Raw genomic sequence first — 20,000 nt, 5'->3', positions numbered from 1 at the left:
CTGAGAGTTGCTCGGAGGTGAATAGCAAAGGTTATAGACCCTTCAACGGTTTTTGACCGCCATCTTGGCTGGGGGGCAAACACGGCGAAATTTACAGTAAATGTATGGGATTTTGGCCGACTTTGAACCTCTGAAGCGACGCTAAAAAGAGACAGATTTCCAACTTTTGCCACTACTTTAAATACTTTTATTGATATCATTCATTCAACAGAAAATAAGGCCATTAAGGAAGCTATGACGTCCGTAAATTCGAATAATAAATCTTTTCATGTTGCTGCTAATTTCGCGGCAATTTGCCGCGATTGTTTTAGAAGGGTTTGTATGGAATCTTAAAAATTCGTTTATGGTCGTTGTAGCTTGAATCTGTTCTTTATATTTCATGAAAATAATCTCAGTATAAATGTCTTTTGAAAGACACTATCACTGTGGAAATCTGCCTCTTTTTAGCGGCGCTACAGCGGTTCAAAGTCGGCCAAAATTCCATACATTTACTGTAAATTAGCCGTGTTTGTCCCCCAACCAAGATGGCGCCAAAAACCGTGAGAGGGTCTATTCGGAGTTTGTATATGTAATAGGACTACATGCTGTCCAATTTGGAAATAATTGGATGAGAAAAATACTGAGGACGGCCAATTATGTCCAAATTGGACAAGCATGTAGTCCTGTTACCTACCTATTGACCGAATGCAAAAATGGCCCCAAACAAATTGCTCTTTTGTCTTTGTGTTAATTAGCCAAACTAGCCTTGGTTTACAGCCCAAATTCTTTCAATTTTACGCGTGTGAACGAGGCTAGTTAGGCTAATTAACACAAAGACAAAAGAACAATTTGTTGGCGGCCATTTTTGCATTCGGTCAATACTAGCAAAAAATGGAAGCCATTCGATATTGAGGATCAATTAATTATATAACTAATCAGTTGTATGAATGAGTTGAATGCTCAGTCAAGCTATTATTCTTAAAGAAAGACGAACTAAAATACTGTGAATTCTTTTAATTTCCAAAATATTACCTGAACTCCAGAGGAATTCTTCGTCTGCTTCGCTTAAAGCATGAGAGGCATTTTTTCACTTTCCGTAACCCTGCGATCGCTTCAAGTTGTTGCTTTGAATTTGCAAATTCACGATCGCGTAAAATACTGTAGTTTCTGCCACAGTTTTTAAAATGACGGTCCAACGAGCACTGCATGACAGCCAAACTTTCTGGTTCATATTCGCGACCGTTCTTAAACTAATTTCAGCGAAAAAACGGCGGAGAAATGCATCTAGCTCATGACGAGGGATATCTTACAACTGTCTCGCTTTGTTTCGCTGCACCTTCCACTCTGAAAACATTCACTCAAGTTTTTGTTCTCTTGGAGGTGTTTTAGTTTTGGTTTTTGCCTCTCAGGTTGGCAAGCTCTTCTTCTGGCAATGTAGGAAATCTCGTTCGCTGCGCCAAGTAATGCAAAACCAAAGCAATTTGCTAATTACTTTCGACTCTCAATTGAAAACCGCTCTAGTCCCACTTATCATCTGGTCTTAACCTGAGAGCTTCAGCTCCGGACGCAGTTACCTTGTTCGAGGAGATCAATTTTGCTCTTAACAGAGTTCAACATGGCGTCTGAGCACAGCGCATAGAAGTCAGCTCCAGTTAAGTTTGGAGGGCAAAGGGCTACGACATTTTCTAACCGCAAATCAGGATGCAAACTGAATCTGAAAAGTATTAAGTGAGACTATTCAGAATTTTGGAGCAGGAAATATAAACCAAAGAAAAGACATCCGGTCACTGCACAGTACATTCTACTCTTTTCATAAGTTTCAAATTGTTGTTATCAAACTGTCACTTTTATGCCTGTTGCGTGACAAATCAGGGAGGGAAAAAACACCGGCACAACATAGGCCATTTCAGAAACGTGAGAGGACTGGGACGAGTTTGGTTTTTTTCCGTTTGTTTAAAAAACTAAGACATTCAAATGAAAGATCAACCAAGCTTGAGAGTCGTTACCAAGAATAGATGTATTTAGAGGAGGAAAATGGTGAAATAATATATCTTCAAATATCACCTAAAATAGAGAGTTTGTATGGAATGGGTAGACAGGCCACAAAATTATAAGGGTTTGTATGGGATTTTGCAACTTTTGCAAGTCTCCCATTTGGCCAATTTTCCGTAGAAAACTCTCAAACTTGGCTGGATAGCTTTTCATTTGGTTGAAGAGTTTAGATTTTCAATCTAAGCAAGTATGAGAAACTCGTCCCAGTCCTCTCACGTTTCTGAAATGGCCTATTGCCATTGCACGATAGCTGTTGCGTGACAAGAACGTTATTCATATATACGCGCTTTTACATAACAAAATTTCGATTCTACTATGCCCTAGAGGACAATAGGAAAATATTTAATTTATTAGCGCAAGCATAAAGTGTATGTCAGCCCAAGAGACAAATTCCAGTCATATCTGACTTACTTTCTAGTCAAAGCTCGGAGTATATTAAATTGTGATTTTTGGTCTTCGCTGACTCCAAGGTAAAGAAGTTTATCAAATCGACTGGGTCTCAAAAGTGCAGGGTCCAGGAGGTCGGGTCGATTCGTGGCCCCAATAACGAACACATCACAAGCTTTGTGAAGACCATCCAGTTCCGCTAACAACTGGGAGACCACTCTGGCAAAGAGCAAATACAGTGTTAGGAAGTTACCATGCAACAATCTTTCATGCGTTGCTCGAAAGATCATAACACGAAAATTTCGCGAAATGAAAGACAGATTAGTGTGATTTCTTAGGTTTGCGCCTCAATTTCTTGCGACGCGCTCATTAACAGCATGGTGGATTTTCATTGATGTGGAGGAGGTATTCCCTACAAGCTGCTCTGCAAAACGACAGCTATTTTCTCCACAACAAGTAACGTGAGCCCCATTTTTACTCCCATGCATATTTTGATGACAACAGTGGCTTTCTTTAAATCAACAACAAAATATGGGGTCCTGTTAAATACAAACCTGCTCTCTTCTAGATGAACTACGACAGCTGAAATTACTTTGACTCTGAAGACAGCACTTTTCCTTACCTATCCATGACACCGCCAGAGTCCCCACTTCTCCCCCTGTTGGGGGCCAGCGAGTCCAGTTCGTCAAAAAAGATCACACATGGCCGAGCGCTCTGGGCACGAGTGAACACTTCGCGAACATTCTGCTCACTTTGTCCAACGTACATGTTAATAAGCTCTGGTCCCTTGACACTACAATGAAATGAAAGAATTAAAAAGGAATACCAGTGCACCCAAATCCCTTTCCTGCTTTTCTAACTGTCAAGATGCATCAAAATCGTGAATCACGCTTCGTGAAGAGGAAAGGCGCTGTTTCTGGAAGAAACACCAAAAGGGACAATAATGAACCCCAGCATACGAATTCAATACAACTGCACCCTAGGTTTATAAGCGTGCCTAAGTGCAATTTTTTGTGGCGAAATTGATTTTTGCAGTTGTCTCGATTTGAAAATATGGCAGAGGTGAATTCGGAAATGGTCTTTTCTTTCATGTAAGACATAAAATTAGTTAATATAGCCTTAAGTGAACTTCGCTAATTACCTGAGGAAGTTTAAAGAGCATTCTGTAGCGACTGCCTTGGCTAATAATGTTTTGCCAGTACCTGGAGGACCATACAGCAACACACCTATGAAAAAGGTCATACTTATTTCATTAAATTACATAAATCCACGATTGTATATCTAATACATATTTCCCGTCGGTTTTCTCTATGGAATCGATTTTTTCCTATGGAATCAATGAACGTTATTCGTTTAATTAATAATTACTTTATTCGTGCAATCATGTCACCCTCGTCTCACATTTTGCAACCAAAAATTTCTTAATTCTCTCTGGCAAAGGGTTAAGTAAACGCTTGAAAAGTCAGCTCGCAAATCCCCCCTTACGGTAGTTAATTTGTCTTAATCAACACGTTTTCTAAACCCAAATTTTTGTGTATACAAAAAAAAAAGAGGTAGACGCGAGCACTACATCCCGACGTTATTAAATGTAGTTACCATATTCGCGTCTGTAACGAGGATCACATTTACAAACTCTTGACTACACCTCGCAATCATAAAAAGTAGCACAAAACTGCCTCTTGTGTTGTAAATACTACTAACCTGATCGCCTCAGACCTGCAGCAAACAGTTCAGGGTGTTGAAGGGGCAACTGAACGGTGTCTAAAATTTCAGCTTTCACTTCCGCTAACCCTCCAACGTCATCCCACTGAACACTTGGAATCTTGGGAGCTCCAATAGCATCCGACAATGAAGACTGGAGAATTTCAAGCGAATCCTCAAAATCCTTCATACAGAGTTTCACACCGAAAACGCGGAGGTGTTCCTCCAATTTACGTGGAAACCAACTTGGGCTGCCTGTTTCAGCCCCAAATCCTGGTCCCTCTGTAACTCTGTTGATCAGGCGCTTTGTGGCAACACTTGTAGCATAGGAAAACAGGGCAACGAAGTCAGCAAGCACCAGTCCTGCTGTCCGTTTCGCCAGTTGGTCAAACGAGACATCACCTCCAATAGCTGTCATTGCTGCCAACCCACTGAGCATGTCACGCCGCTGGCTTTCGCTTGGTGCTTCGAGTTTTAACTCATGAACAAAACATGAGAACACAGCGCTTGTGACATCATTTGGTGAAGAGGTCGTTGCTATGACTACCACTGGCCAATCAGAAGCAACTTTCAGGCCGCAGACGCAGTCAAACAAGGTGGTTGCTATTCGTGGTTCATCATCGTGTCCTTCTTTGTCTTTGCCAAGAGCATGAATACTTTGTAATAACAGAATACACGGAGAGCAAAAGATTGCTGTACAAAAAAAAAATTATTCTCAGACAAGGAAAAAGGTACACTCAAGAGACCAGTTGGTACAGTCGACTGTGCTCTAGATTTACGTGCGGAATGCACCCAGGGTCTTAAAAGTGTATTGAATGTAAAATACTTTTTCGCTACTACTACGAAAACCACCGATCTGTGGAATGGCCCCGCCCACTTTCGAAGGGCAAATAGTTCAAACTCTTGAGAGGTGTAGAGTTCGACGCTACTTTTCAAGCCCAGGGAACCTTTCTTGCACTCGAAGTAACAGCGAGTCCGATGGTTGCAGTTGCAACCTCTTTGCTGGACAAGAACAATTTTATCCATTTCCCTCCGGGACTCATGATTTTGAAATCGTATCATTCCATTGTTGCGCTTGTTCCGGTACGCCTTAACGCCGAAAGCTGGCTACTGCTCACACCGCGGGAAAGGAATTTCATCAAAATGTTTAACTGAAGTCGGCGGGGCAGTCACTCAAGAATTCAGGCCCATTCCCATCAGTGGCTTTCGTAGTACCAACGGTATAGCTCCCCCAATTCCCATGTAAACCTCACATAACCTACATTTTCTCAATTCGCTCTTAAGCACGCGCACTTCGAAAAAAGCCCGACTCCAAAGTCAATGCGCTTGCACAGAACTAAAAACACGCCCGCCTCGTCACACTCACTGTCCAGTCTACATGTAGTTTTCCCTGAAGTTTGATCACTTGAACTACTTAAATTTGACTCCCGTCTGTCATTCATGTGGTCTCATCCATCAGTAGCTCCTTTAGAATATTCTTCCTAAGTCGACCCCTCATGTTGAATTATATCGCACAGAGTTATGTAAGAAGGGGCCTGTATGGCTTATAATCTTTACTCGAGGAGACTTGAATGTTTTACTATTTACAGATTAAATTAAAACACAAAATTACGAATAAACCGGTTGAATGAAAAGAGCTCAATTAGTCAATAGGGATTAAGAGTGCCAAGTTGACACATAATATTTTTGCTATAAATTAGCCTATTTTCCCGTGCTCTTTCTTGCTTTTCGTCGCCATTTTTTAGCCTGTTTTTTCGTGCTGGTGCTTGCTTTCTCTTCCTCTACTCGTCAATACAATTTCGTCCCTTTCTTCGGGCTTTTTCCGCTCTCCCTCTCGTTGTTTGTCACTGATATTTCGCATGTTTTCTCCTGCTCTCAGTCGCTCTCTTTCATGTTGCGCATTGCTCACTCGTCGCCAGTACTTACTGTTTTTTTCCTCTCTCGCTCTCTTTCTTTTCTCTCCTAGTTGTACGACATATAAAAACAACACTTAGCTTGTTTTGTGTTGTCTTCAAATTGTTTGCTTTACAGTGTCAAACGCAGTACACTGGCCATGCAACTTCCCGCCAAAAGTGCGGGTTCCACCTTGATTCCAGCCCATGCAACTTCCCGCCAAAAAAACCCCGGTTCCAGCAGTGCGGCATTTCGCGTATTGGCTTACATGAAAAATAAGTACGTACGGACGGTCGTACTATGGCGTCCCAACCAAAACCAAATTTTCTCGCATATTTTGTCAATGATGTCTTTTTATAAATAAATCATGACGATGATCAGAAAATGATTTTTTTTACACATACGATGATAAATATATGGTTTACAAAGTTACCGTAGTTATGAATCATTGCACAGACCTCTCTGGAACACATTCTTGATTCTTGCCTCTGTAGCTGCTATGGACTCTCCAATCAGCTCATGGCAATTAATACTCAATGTGTGTAAATTTAAGCGTTTGCTTGTCGCCATAGCAACAGTTCTCTTTCCACTTCCAGCTGGACCACACAAAAGAATACCACAAGAAGAAAGAAGCTGTTGTTTACTAGAAGAACAAAATATATGTAATTTAGCACTCCATCATTATACTATTAATAAGAAAACATGAATGCATGCTATGCACTATATCACACTAAAATACCAAAATAGGCAACTCATAAAATGGTATGGAAAACTGGTAAAGGTAAATTGCACTGCAAAAAAACTGTTGACACTGTATACGGTTCACAACACAGGAATTACATTACATTACATACTTAATTGACCGCTCCCCATAGGGGCTTTTCAGGGCCAATGAATCAATCAACGAAACAACAGAACACAACAACAACTGTTAAGAATCCCAACTGGCTGGAGGCAAACCAGTTCGCTATTTACAAGTGCAGCTGGGAAGTTGCACCAGGGACTACCAGGAACAAATTCAGCGAGTGGTCAGAGCGGGTCTTGAACCCGGGATCTCCGGATCTCAAGGCAAGCGCCCTAACCACTGGGCCACACTGCCTCCTGGGCCACTGGGCCACAAATCACATTGAATCTCGAAAATAACCACACAGGAAGGAAGCTACCAACATTGGCAATAAGGTAAGGATTTTTCATTGCAAACTTTTTGATATAATAATTGACCTCTTTCATAATGGCAGCCAACTAAAATATTTTTATGTTTTAATGCTAATAAGCCTTTCAAGCCTCACTATAATAAGCACATTTCAAAAGAATGTTTGTTTCAAAATGAGTCCAGTACAATGTAGGTCTAATTAATATAAATGCAAAAGAATTTACAGGTGGTCGCCATTTAAAAACGTGGTCTATATCTTGAGTTCTTAAATCTTTTATAAGGATTCCAACACAAATCTTTATACATTTGGTCATGTTGTTTTTCCCCTCATACTGAGCTTGAGCTGTCTGTGCAATGACTGGACTTAAGACAGAATGCTGCCCTAACCTTGAATCCAGGTATGGTTTCACGATGTTGTGTAAAGAGTCAACATGTGGTTGTAAGCCTGCTGGGCTTATCTGTTCCCAGTAGCATGGTCTTGAATCCCAGTATTGACTTTTCCAATGAACACAGGATGCCAGAGCAGTTGGTACATAGCTGTGGATAGAGCCCCTCTGTGAAAAAAAAAGGATTCCTAAGTAACAGCAGGGCTGGTGCTGTGTAAGAGCACTCGCCTCCCACCAATTTGGTCCACGTTCGATTCCCGGTCCCGGTCCATCATATGTGGGTTGAGTTTGTTGGTGGTTCTCTCCTTGCTCCGAGAGGTTTTTCTCTGGGTACTCTGGTTTTCCCCACTCCTCAAAAAACCAACACTGCCAAATTCCAATTTGATCTGGAATGCACGGACACATTCTGAATGAGCTCCTGAGCGCTCTTAAGGTTTTCCGTAGGTAAACAAACAAATTCCAAAAAAAAAAATTCCACATTGTAATTATGCGCAGGATGCAAATTTTAGGGAATTATGCAGATCCGCATCACCACATCCTGTCAGATGCCATGTTTAAATAATAGCTTGTTTTTCTTGTATGCTAATATTCTCTTCTCACAATTGGAACCATTGTTTTTGTTTTATGTTATGTTTAAAAAGGAGCAGCAGTGTTTTATTGGGGTTTAAAACCATGACGTGTAGCCGGGGGCTTTTAGACCCGATAAAATGTGTGCTGCGAGTTTTTTGAACGGCTTCAAAAACATTTCACAAAAAGGGTGTCCCTCTGGGCTCAGAACAATGCTTCAAATTGTGAGAATATTAGTATACAAGAAAAACAAGTTATACCTTATTAGTGTTCTTTATAATTATGAAGAATACTAACGAGCAGTGTTTTATCAGGATACATGTATAAAGCTCATACACGTGACGTTTTATGGGTGTTTTGATTGACTTTTAGGCTCATGAATTATTAATGAATTTTTTGAACAAGTCCAAACGCTGCTGCTTGTTTTTTAAACATTACTTAACCCATTGACTCCTGAACCGCACTCCATTGACAAGTAAAATCGTCTAGTGTTAGACAGAGTAGAATCTATTAAGCCACACTCCTAGGAGCCAATGAGCCAATGAGTTAAAAGGGACTTAGTGTGTGAATGGATGAAGAGGTTGTTAATGAAACCCATTTTTTTTTTGGCTGATCTTTTTATTTTACTAAGATTCACTTGAAATCACGAGAGAGAGCTGCAAAAATGATTTGAATGCAAACAAGGAGTTCAAAGGTGAAGTTGGACTGGATTAGATTGTATTGATCAGTTTATTTACCCCTCTTGCAGCTAGGGCTGAATTACAATAATTATTACAAGGCCACCAGCAACTATATTCTTGATATTTAATTATAAGTACAAAAATTATTCATTCGTTCATTCCTGGCAACTACTTTAACACCGCTATTAACAACAGAGCCAGGCATGATTTTCCCCGCCTTTGACTGAGGGGCAGCAAGCCTGAACGACTGAGGGCTACATCATATGGCAGCCCAAGGGAAATGATGTTAAATGCTCTCTTTTGTATCGATTCTAGGGTAATTTGCTCAGATAAGCCAGAACGTCTGCCCAGACGGGCGCTGCATATTATTGAAATTTGACCAGAAATGGTGAATGAATGCTGTAACAGTGCCCCATTTACCTATTGACCACTGACACTTAATACATGTACAATGTAGATTTTACTCTGTCTAACACCAGACAATTTTACTCGTCAATGGGGTTGTCCTAGGGTGTTTTAGTAAAAGTGAGAGAGGGGAGGATGGGCAAGGACAGGGGTTGATGGCTGACTGACTGAAAGACATTTAAATAGTGTACACTGTAAGTGTGTAATGACTTTGGTAAATTGAAATAGTTTTTACTGGAACAGAGATTAATCACAGGCATAGAAAAATCCAGGTCTGATTGAAGAGAGCAATAATTTCTGCTCTTAGGAATGAAGTAAAAACAAGCATTTAATGACCTGATCAGGCAACTGAAACTTTTCCCCAGTAGTCTAGCAACTATTCTGTCAGAAAGTATAAGGTTGATCAAAGAGAATTCAGAGTCAAAGACTACCTCAAAGCTTACATATTAAATATTACAAGATCAGCAAAATAATGTACTTAAAAGAATGGATTCATCCTTCTTTCTTGCTGGCTTTCCCATCAAGCAAACAATACTGGCAAATGAAAACACCAATCTACTTGCCCATTAAGCAAATTGATTTTTTGTTATAGACCTGTATTATTGTGCTACCAAGTATCAATGAATTCATATGTGGCCAGCAAACTCTGCAAATACTCACTTGATACAAGGAAGAATGCTTGACATCAACAAAACATGACTTTGTTTCACCTTGCACACAGACAAGCTTTGTAACTTTGAAGTACACAACAAGATTCCTCAATCTTTCATCATCATTTGAATTTAATGATTTCCTTGCATCAAAGTTTCCTTGCCAATCCCAATGTACATAGAATATGTCCCCAACTGTGAGCACTCTTGGCACTTTGAAATATTCTGCAAGGGCACCATCAAAGGAATCTCCAGCCTTAAGACCAGGAGAATGGACAAGAGTAACATTTGCTTCTGTTGCAAATGGAGGTTGCCAAATCTTACTGTCAGTGTCACCGCTCTGTTCATTTCCTAAAATGGTTGTATTATGGACTGGAGAGATGTAAATAACTTGATCTTGGCTATCAGTTATGCTGGTCTTTCCAAACAAGTTAAAAAAGAGCAGTGGTGACATGTATCCGACACCATCCTCAATAATTTCACTTCCATTTGCTAACGGATAAATGCATTCAATGTCATGACCAATAAAAGTGTTCTCAGATTTATTTTTAGACGTTGTGGCTATAAGTTGAACAACACGGCATTCCCTTATATTGTAACTGCTTTCTAGAGGTAACCCCGCTTTGCTTGAATGAAAATCCTCTAGTTGGTGATTTGCATAATCTTGTGAATTGTTTGTTTCTATTTTGACCCAACTACCATTAAATAACTTCAAGTCAATCAATGTCGAAAGCGATACAAATAACCTGTTGCATGATAAATTTTCCTCACTTCCCATTCTATGGTCACGAACATCAACACATAACTTGTGGGTAGTATCAGTGCAAAGATCAATAATTGGAAGAGTTTCTGAATGGTGACGAGTGAAATCAGAGACCAAATAATTGTCAAGCAAATTGTCGGATAATTCCTCGGAATTTGTTTCATTGTGTTCTGAACGGGACAAAACCTCTGCTTCATTCAATTTAGTGATGACTAGAGAGGTGTCTGGCGTGACACAGCCCTGCAACACCGGTTCACACTTAAGTGCCAGGATCTCAGCAATTTTCTTTTTCCGGCTAGAAGCTGCATAGTTTTCTTGGTCATTGGGGAGGTAAAACTCATCATTTTCCCTAACAATAAAAGGCCCAGATGAGAGGCAATTAAGGAGAATTGTCGCTAAGAATTTTTGTGACCACAAATACTCTTCCTCGGAAGAAACTGCAATGACGACTCTTTCCAAAGGGAACGGCTCAATCTGCTTTACCAAAACAACTTCGCCATCATGCAGTTCATATTTATTCAGAAGTCTTTCTAAAACGAAAATTTTCAGTTTTTCACCCTGTCGTTGTCTGTTTTCATCAGATTCTTGGCACAAATGAACGTTGAGAACCAAGTCTCTCTTTGGTACCATAAATTTTGAAGCAGGTTTTAGTGCTACCGTAAACCTGCCATCGTTTTTTTCAACAGAAATTAAATGTCCATCAGATGAGAAAATTATGCCCTCTACAAACGGAAGATCAGAGAGGTGGAGCTCCGTAAAATACTCCATAGAAGCCCTGCGTAGTACACCTTTTTGATACACGCCGTCCGCCATGTTGCTTTTGCTTACCTCGTCATGTTATACTAACGCAACATGGCTCAATGAAATGAACAAATTTACGTGCTTTCACACAAGCAGTTTAATACCATTGTACGGTGGTCAGTTTACCAAGTTTCACATCTTTTCCACAGATTATTTTACATGTATAACAATTTTTGGTAGTTTTGGTAGTTTTTTTTTGGCACAGAGATCCACAGAGATGCCAATATGGTGTCAATCAAGACAACTTCGTACCCAGATTACTGAGAGCGGGACTTTCAAAATGTCTGCGGATAGTGGTCCATCCATAATGTTACATGTATCTTGTGATGGGAGTTTTGAGGCCATCAGCCCATCGTTGCAAAACTGCATCAGATTTTCCAGTAGTGGGAAGTACTTCAGCATCTTGTGTGACTTTGGAAGCGTCTCTATCAGTTTACTGGAAGGTAAAAAAAGCTTGAAGCATGATGTCCTGACCAGATTTCGCGATTCACGCGGTTTTTCCCGGTGTACGATGATGAATTTAAAAAAACCTGTGAAACGCTTTCTTAGTCTCGTTAGCTTTACGTTATTGTTTCTGGTTAATTTCCTCTTTTGTTTCCTATGTGCTAAGTCATTCGTGAGTTTGACAAATTTTCATTTGAAGATTTCGTCGTGCATGTAATGCACCATTTCCCGGCGTGCCCAATCCAATAATTGATTTAGCTCTTATTAACCGAGCAGGAGGTCTGTATGGGAGAATCTTGACTGTCCTCCTTACCTTTTTTTCTCATCATACTTTTTGGGACTTCCATAAATAAATATCGTTAGAAGAAAATACCCAATATTTTTGCATGTTAGTTTTGCAACTTTTTCACCCCAAAACATTACCGGTCTAGATGCCGGTAAATTAAGGATTTGAAAATCTAGACCGCGGTCAATATCGATTTCAGCCAATCAAATTCGTGAATTTGGTAGTTCCCAGAGCTTGTGAGACAGAGCCATGTAATAAATGATAGATATTAATCGATGATAATTAATCAAATAATATGGGAAATCGATGAAAATCGAACACCAAGAAAACTTTGAGTATCGATTTTCATCGATTTTTATCAATTTTATAGATTTCTCATGTTTTATTTCAATTTCAGCGAAAAACGTAATCGATATAATCGTAGCAATTATGAGGATTTGAATTGTGAGTAGTGATTTTTGTGGAAATCAATAATAATCGATTAATTATTTTGGATTATGTTGATTATATCAATTGCCTTCTGATGATCAATTTTCGTCGACTGGGCACACCGGGACCATTTGAAACCCTCGGACAACCCTTGGATTAGGAGCATCCTAGGGTGACTGATGAATGAATGAGTTAAATTATAAACATTGCTGTATTTTTGTGGTTAAGTTGTGGTCTCAAAATGGTAATGACACCCTCTGTTTTACTAGACACCAATAATAACCTCACAGTAACCTTGATTAAAAGACTTAACTTTGGTAAAGGTGAGCTTCTTGAAGGTCATGCATGGTCTAATGACGATCAAGTGTTTGCAGTGGCAGGATATTGCAAGGTTTATCTCTTCCAAGTAAGTTACACTGATTTTCCACAGTCTTGACTAAAAATGAGAGGTATACTGTAACAAGCTTGGCTGATAATGGGAAAATAGTGAAATTTTGATACTGTGAAGTAAAGAATATTTTTTGCTTACTTCAAAGACCTATCAAAATGACGAAGAATGTTGTTTTCTATTTTGGAATATCTTCTCTCATTTCTGAGATTTTCAAGTGTTTGTACAAAAATTGATGATGTCACAGAGTGTACAAATGACTGTGATAAATCACAAAATTGAGAATATTTCAGAAAATATTGGAAATAGGCAGTGGTAATGTACGTCATGTAAAGCACAAAATGCTGTTGCGATGACAACTATTTTGCTGCTGGGTCTATTTAATGCAGGATTGATTTCGTAATAAGACATGTTCACTCTCAGTACCGGTATAAGCTTATACAGAGATGTAGAGCATTATAGACAGCACCTGGGTTTCAAGTCTGGCAATCTGCCTGCACTTATCTATCTGAGATATTTGTGATGATTTTACTTGTTTATGGGGAACCCCCAGGAGTCAATTGAGTTGAAAAAGGCAATTTTTTTACTTCACAGGCACTTGAATGTCATGCTTGTTTTCAAGAGGGAGATACATGGGGAGCATAATGAAAAAATCTTTAGATTGTTCGCATTCTGTATGAGTAATATAAATGTTGATTGCATGGATTGATGCAACTTGTTGAAAATTTCACACATCCAACATGAGAACAAAAGAAATGTTAGAAGATTGTTGGATCAAATGTTCGATGTTGTATCCAAGTTACATGTACATCATCCAACCTGTTGAATAGCCTGCAAGCAGGCTCGTCCGTTGAAAATGGTGCGCGGTCGAAATATAAGGGCTTGGGGACTAGTTTCAAAAGGAAGTTTGAAAACTACAGTAGTCACCAAGCTCTTATATTTCCACCGTGCAACATTGTCACCAAACACGGTGTGCCTGTGGGCATATTGTCATAATTATGTACAGGTGTATTTTTACCTAGCTCCTTGGGGGCACACTTCCAACCTTCCTTATGTTTGAGGTGAAGAAACAGTTGGTATTAACCATTTTGAATGATCGATCCATGCAATCCATGTACATGTACAGTTGTAACAAGCATAAAAATCACAGACTCCTTTCAAATACAAAATAATATTTTTTTGTATTTGCATAAAAGTCTTGTTTTAGCCAGAAACCACTTTCTACATTCCATTCCAATAACACAGACTTGCTGCAAATTAATACAAAATGAATAATCCAGTAATCACACAGTGCTTGAAATTTAAAAAAAATTCCAGGTTGTCCCTGTTTCAAAAGCTGGGCAACTAAACCTGTAAATTTGGTTGCCCTGGTGAATGCTTGGTTGCCCATTGGAAAACCCCATATGATTAAATACATGCCTTGTTTGCATGGCGTGGAAGCTTGGGTATCCCACAGTTCTAAGTGTGCACCTGTAGCTTTTTGTGGAAGTTTGGGTTTAAGGTCTCAGTAAAGAAAAATGAGGTGTCTGCAGAAAAATGAAATTGTCACGCCTTTATGTTTTGTATAGGGTCAAACTATACATGTATATCATATGTGACCTTATTTAGGACAAGGGGGATTAAGGTGAATAACAAAAAAACGCGTTTTCTATCGTTTTAAACGCAAACGCGTTAAAACACCGTTTAAACGCATTTAAACAACGTTTAAACGCGAAAAAAACGCGTGCGTAAGATTTCATGTCGGAAAAGCTTTACACAAACGACGCGTTTAAACGCTGTTAATTTACCTCAAGTGAGCGCATAATTAAATGGCTGCTTGCTATAATATTATTATTGGGTGTCATCTGGGGTTAACTGTGATTTATTTAAACAATGCAGCTCGACAATCCATCGAAATCTTGATTGTTTTAGTCGCTGCAAGTACTCGGAAAAGAGAAGAAATGCGAATTAATCCAACCTAAACATGCCTAAATTGGCGGCGTCCTCTGAGGAAAAAACAAAACACTTACTTAGTGAGGAATGTACAAATGAATTTTCAAGATGGTGTTAAGCACAAGTTTGCTTTGATGTGTACCCTGTGATTAGCGAGGGTCGTCAGTAGGTTTCTCTTGTCATGTGCGATCCTGTTTTAGAAATGTACAACAGAACGTTGATTGTTGAATGCTGTTCATGTTGGTCTTATAGTAGAGTCGCAAACACTTATAAATCAATCAAATAAAATTCTGCATTGGGGTTACCAGCTGAGGCATTCTTCACATGCAAAACTTACTACCATTTTTCCTTTATTCATGTTTGATCAAGGCAGTTGACATAGCGGCTGTCTTCCGACTCTGAGCGACGACCCCGGCGACGACCAAGGCCCAAGTAACCGAACGAAGATAAAACAACTCGTACCATCATGACAGGGCTCAACTAAAGCTGCATTTAAGTGTTACGTTCAAGCCATTAGAAAAGAAATTGATCGACGACTCGCTGTTTACCGCTCAAAAGAAATAAACTGATCCACATATTTGTCGCGATCAGTCACGCAACCTTCCGAAATTTTAGACTTTTTGGTCATTTAGTACTTGTCAAAAGGAGACATCAGTTTGTTTAATTTCCTGTTTGTTTATGATTTGCGATAATGAAAAGGGGTTGAATAGGCAGATAGTGAAGCGCCAAGACACAAGCACGATAACTTGCAACAATATGATAGCGCTTTTAAACCTCTGAAATAACAAAAAAAGCAAAGCTCTGAAAGAAATGGATCATACTTCTCTGAACCCATCCAACCTTCCCGAAACATTCGCGGGTAATTTGCAGTTGGCAGAGGAAACCTATTTCATGAGCGAACGAGAGCAGATATATTCAGCGTCTTCGGCCAAAGCTTCAACTTCGAGCCATTAATCACACCGGAAGGTACCGGTCATAAAGATAGCGAAAAACGGCTCTTGCTTTCGTTAAATCGTTCGCTACTTCTCTCACAGTCCCACAATAATTATATTATTATAGCGACAACTGAAAGAATCCGTAACAAATAAATTAAGACTATCCGATGGAAAGCCTGTTCGTGAACACCAAGGAAGTTCCGAAAAAATCAATTCGCTGATCAGAAAAACCGGTAAATACTTGCGATACTACCAAATGTTCGCGAATTTAAAAACGTTCCCAGTTTCACTGAATCGCTCCCTACTTCTCTCGCAACTGGATATTTAGGTTTCTGTTTCCCCACGATAACAATGGAGAGAATTACACAACCCAGAAGTATTTGGTCAAGTCAATGCGATGTTTACTTTGTCACATTTCGATGAAATGTTTATGTGATTCGCTCATTCTTTGAATTACGTCCTTCTGAAGGTGGTTAAATGTTGACAGCCTGTTTTCTGTAATTTCTATTTTCTCGAGGCATTATCAATAATGGTACAAACAATCCAATTTTTTCGTCGCTATGGGGCGAAAACCTGATTTTTCAGTTGTTGCGGGGCGAGCGTCACGACATCGTGACCAGTCTACTCGAGTGATAACATATGACACATCCCGAAGGCTAGCGGCGTCATCACTTCGATTCTGCTTCATTCTGGCGACGTGCTCTTTTTGTCGCCAAAAATTCCGAAGAGGAAAACACGAAGGAGGAGAATGTGAAAATTTTAAAGAGTTTAAAAATATTAAAACAACCTTGAGACAAATGATTGACCAGCCTCTTGGTGAAACCTGATGCGCTAATGATGAGTAGCATGATCACGGTACCCATTTCTGTAACATACCTAAAAATTGTGAAATTGTGTTTATTGGGGTAAAAATCACTTATTTTGGCTTATTTCACACCCAGACTTACATATCTTTCTAATTGTTCGGAAAATATTAATGTTTGGTCCGTTAAAACTGAATTTTTGATTTACCCATGACCCCTTGCAGGCGTGGTCTTTCATACAGATAGTCAATTTTGAGGCAAATAAAAAGTAAAAACAGAAAGCTTTCACTACATGGAGGATAGCATCCCCTCATTTAGTTCTATTGACACCCTAAACGCTGGCTTTCTGCTCCACTTTTTTGCTCCACTTTACAATTTGAGGTCAGAGCAATTTGAGGTCAGAGCAGAGGTCAGAGCAGATGTCTCTTTCCTGAAAATTGCCCCTGAAAAGACATTGTGGACTTCCCAATAATATCCATAGAGGAAAGGTTACCAAGCCTTGTGAAGCACATGGAAATCATGGCTTCTTTGCGAAGTAGATTTGTGATGTTCACTGGCACTCAAGACTAGGTTCAATATGGCCCGGCATGTTAAAAAAAACGTAGCGACTCAGTCAAAGGCTAATATTTTCGCGACCCTGAAAGCTACGATGACGAAACTGTGGAAATAGCTAGTGGAACTTGTGAGCATTCAGAAAATGCTTGGTTGGAACCCACTTACGCCTTGGTTGGAGCAGGAGCAACATTGAAAGAAGTGGTCTCGAAAAATATTATTGCGTAATTGCGGAACAGAAAAAGCGTAGCGACTCTTTTGAGGAGTGATTTCTCCATTCGTAGTGGATCCCTCAAACTAATTTTTCTGTATGTTAAAGCACAAGGTATGAGCATTTAGTTGAGATGGTTTTGAAGCCACAGATATCAATTGAAGACTTGTTTCAAACTATAACCTAGTGAGCGCCAGAATTCCAAAACACAGCGTTACAGTAAGGAAACTACGGAATTTTGAATCTTTTTAATGTGTTTTAATAAACTTGAACTGTTTTAATTTTGCTCATATGTAGTATTTACTGCGTGTTATCACTGGTTATTGTCCGTTAATCCACATAATTGTTCTCTCTTATGAAAAATGGTTTTGAAGACTTTCAATTTGAAAATTGTGTTACGCGTTACACTCAAAATTTGCCTATTTTTCTATCCTTTTCCTTTGTTTTCTCAAGAAAGGAAAGTCGCTTACCCTTTTTACACCCTGTATGCTAATCAACAAGGATAACCTTAGCATTCAGCAAAAATATAGCTTCATTGAAGACGTTAAACTGAATAAATCAGGAAATGTTTCTGAGTCACCCCCAAATGGGTACGGTGATTGTGCTACACATCTAATGGAAACATTTTTGAAGGGTCGTTCAGTGGTTCGCGTTTCTTTGAGCAATATCGTTGGCTCTTGTCTGCAGAATCCGTAGGCTCAAATGCGACGGCTTGCTCCATTCTTAGGAAGACTCGAAAACCGAATCTTCTTTCCTGCGTGTGCTAATTGTCTGGTTGCCGTTGTTGATAGCACGAGATTCGTGCACTGCAAGTGGGCTAAAGTCGGTGCGCATGAGGCGCTCACAGAAAAAAGGATAATAAATTATTATAGACGGAATGTGATTCTTACTGCAATGTAAAAAGGAAAGGCAAAAGGACACAGGACACAGTGGGTTGGAAGACATGCACTCTAATCTCCGCATTTCATATTATAGAACAGGTAATTTATTCACTCAAATACAACTAAATTAGCGTACTTTTCAGCATACGAAATGCAGTAATTGAAGCGCAACAGAGCCGTTTGTTTAAACGCGTTAAAAATCTGTTTAAACGCACAAAAAATGCGTTTCCACGCATTTCGACGAACGCGATTAAACGCGTTAAAACGTTGTTTTCTAAATTCACCTTAATCCCCCTTTTCCCAAATAGGGTCACATATTTAAGCTAATAGATTGAATTATTTGAATAAGTTTTATTTTTTTATATTTAATATTGTATTTTAGTTTTTAAGCCTCAAACTCAGGACAACCAAGTCTGTTGCAGAAGCTTATAATCCTTCACTTTACTGGGAAAATAACCGCACTTTGTTTTATCACAGATGAATGCACTCCAATACTGTTTCAGGAATACAATACAATACAATGCAATACAATACATACTTAATTGATCGCTCCCCTGTTAAGAATTGAAGGAAATGTCACACACCAAAGTTGAAACTCTCATCTCATACTTAATTTGGGCAGAAAAAGTGCCATTATAATATCAGTCTCCCAAGACAAACGAAAAATTCCTCACACAGTATTAGAACTGAAAATTTGGAAGCGATGTCTTATAACCTGTTGGGACAGGAGGTCCAAGAAGTTGTAATTTTGGTGTCAAAATAAACCCCTAGAAAATCGAGCTTGAAGATTTCGCATGCAGCTCACGGTCTGCTGAATAACTCCGCCTCCTATTTGAAAGCCAATTATGCTCAGCCAATCAGCTTTTGGGCATGTGGTAAGGTAGCTGATCACACGTGAAGGCTGTCAATTGAGACCCAATCCTTTCACGTGTGATTAACATGGTACGTCATTTTTCGCACACAGATTATGGCGGGAAACAAAGCAGTTTTAAAGTTAACTTTTCAATTTTTTTTTTTTTCGGAAAAATATACTTCACAGCTCGCTGATTCAAGATTTGCCAAAACAAAAAAAATTAAACGAGATGCCAAGACCTCAAGTTATCTCCATCGCCAGTTACATCACAATACATGTGAATTTCCCTATCTGACATTTTGCTTCAGGCAACCGGCCTCTTCATTTTACCAAAAAGTAGCCACCCGCCAAAATTTCTGGTCATCTGGGACGACCGGATGACTGCTAATTTTGGGCACTGAATCACATTGATGTGGTTACCATAAATGTTACAACAAGTTCGAAGTAACTTTGCAAATGAATAATAATTATTACGTGGTCTTAGATTATAAGGATTATTTGGAAATATTGATACCTTTCAAAATCAAAAGTTAGTTTGCAACACACAAGCTCAACATCTTTAAGGAGCTTTATGAAAACCATTACAAATGTACATGGAGATGTCAAACTTTTGTCAAGATGTACAAGGGTGCAGTCCTGATGAGTTGACACTACTCTGGAGGAAAAACTAGAGCTAAGTCTAGGAGAGAAGTTCCAAGAACTACATTAATTGAAATAAATTAATAGGTTCACTCTTTTGGATAAAATGTTGAGTAATGATAATGATACTACCATCACCACCACTATTTCCACTACCGCTAGGTACTATCACTACCACTACCACTAACTACTACTGCTACTGCTACTGCTACTGCTACGACGACCAACAC

At 39.3% G+C, this 20,000-nt stretch overlaps 3 protein-coding genes across 5 annotated transcripts in view; 1 reads left to right on the top strand and 2 right to left on the bottom strand.

Moving 5' to 3' along the window:
* LOC137980150 (peroxisomal ATPase PEX6-like) overlaps nucleotides 1-11,433 on the bottom strand; it is a 28,074-nt gene extending 16,641 nt beyond the window's left edge. The window contains exons 1-8 of the mRNA XM_068827523.1: nucleotides 9,864-11,433; nucleotides 7,553-7,719; nucleotides 6,471-6,655; nucleotides 4,120-4,812; nucleotides 3,560-3,644; nucleotides 3,041-3,211; nucleotides 2,443-2,637; nucleotides 1,554-1,693 (exon numbers count right to left, since the gene is read on the bottom strand). Of these exons, the coding sequence (XP_068683624.1) occupies nucleotides 1,554-1,693; nucleotides 2,443-2,637; nucleotides 3,041-3,211; nucleotides 3,560-3,644; nucleotides 4,120-4,812; nucleotides 6,471-6,655; nucleotides 7,553-7,719; nucleotides 9,864-11,429 (3,202 nt within the window). The 5' untranslated portion in view covers nucleotides 11,430-11,433. The remainder of the gene's footprint in view (nucleotides 1-1,553; nucleotides 1,694-2,442; nucleotides 2,638-3,040; nucleotides 3,212-3,559; nucleotides 3,645-4,119; nucleotides 4,813-6,470; nucleotides 6,656-7,552; nucleotides 7,720-9,863) is intronic.
* Nucleotides 11,434-11,481: 48 nt separating this feature from the next.
* The window catches only part of LOC137980151 (uncharacterized), a 35,811-nt gene continuing 27,292 nt past the window's right edge, over nucleotides 11,482-20,000 (top strand). For all 3 annotated transcript variants that reach the window (XR_011118456.1, XR_011118457.1, XM_068827524.1), the window contains exons 1-2: nucleotides 11,482-11,860; nucleotides 12,846-12,982. Coding sequence is in view for 1 of the 3 variants with exons in the window: in XM_068827524.1 (XP_068683625.1) it covers nucleotides 11,482-11,860; nucleotides 12,846-12,982 (516 nt within the window). In the remaining 2 variants the exon portion in view is untranslated. The remainder of the gene's footprint in view (nucleotides 11,861-12,845; nucleotides 12,983-20,000) is intronic.
* LOC137980153 (uncharacterized) overlaps nucleotides 18,044-20,000 on the bottom strand; it is a 4,415-nt gene continuing 2,458 nt past the window's right edge. Inside the window, exon 2 of the mRNA XM_068827528.1 lies at nucleotides 18,044-20,000. This exon is cut by the window's right edge and continues 1,144 nt beyond it. The gene's annotated coding sequence lies outside the window, so the exon portion shown is untranslated.

Source organism: Montipora foliosa, chromosome 12 (genome assembly GCF_036669935.1).
Source record: "Montipora foliosa isolate CH-2021 chromosome 12, ASM3666993v2, whole genome shotgun sequence".
Lineage (NCBI taxonomy): Eukaryota > Metazoa > Cnidaria > Anthozoa > Scleractinia > Acroporidae > Montipora > Montipora foliosa.
Note: the sequence above shows the minus strand (reverse complement) of the source record. Positions and strands in the feature narration are given on the sequence as shown.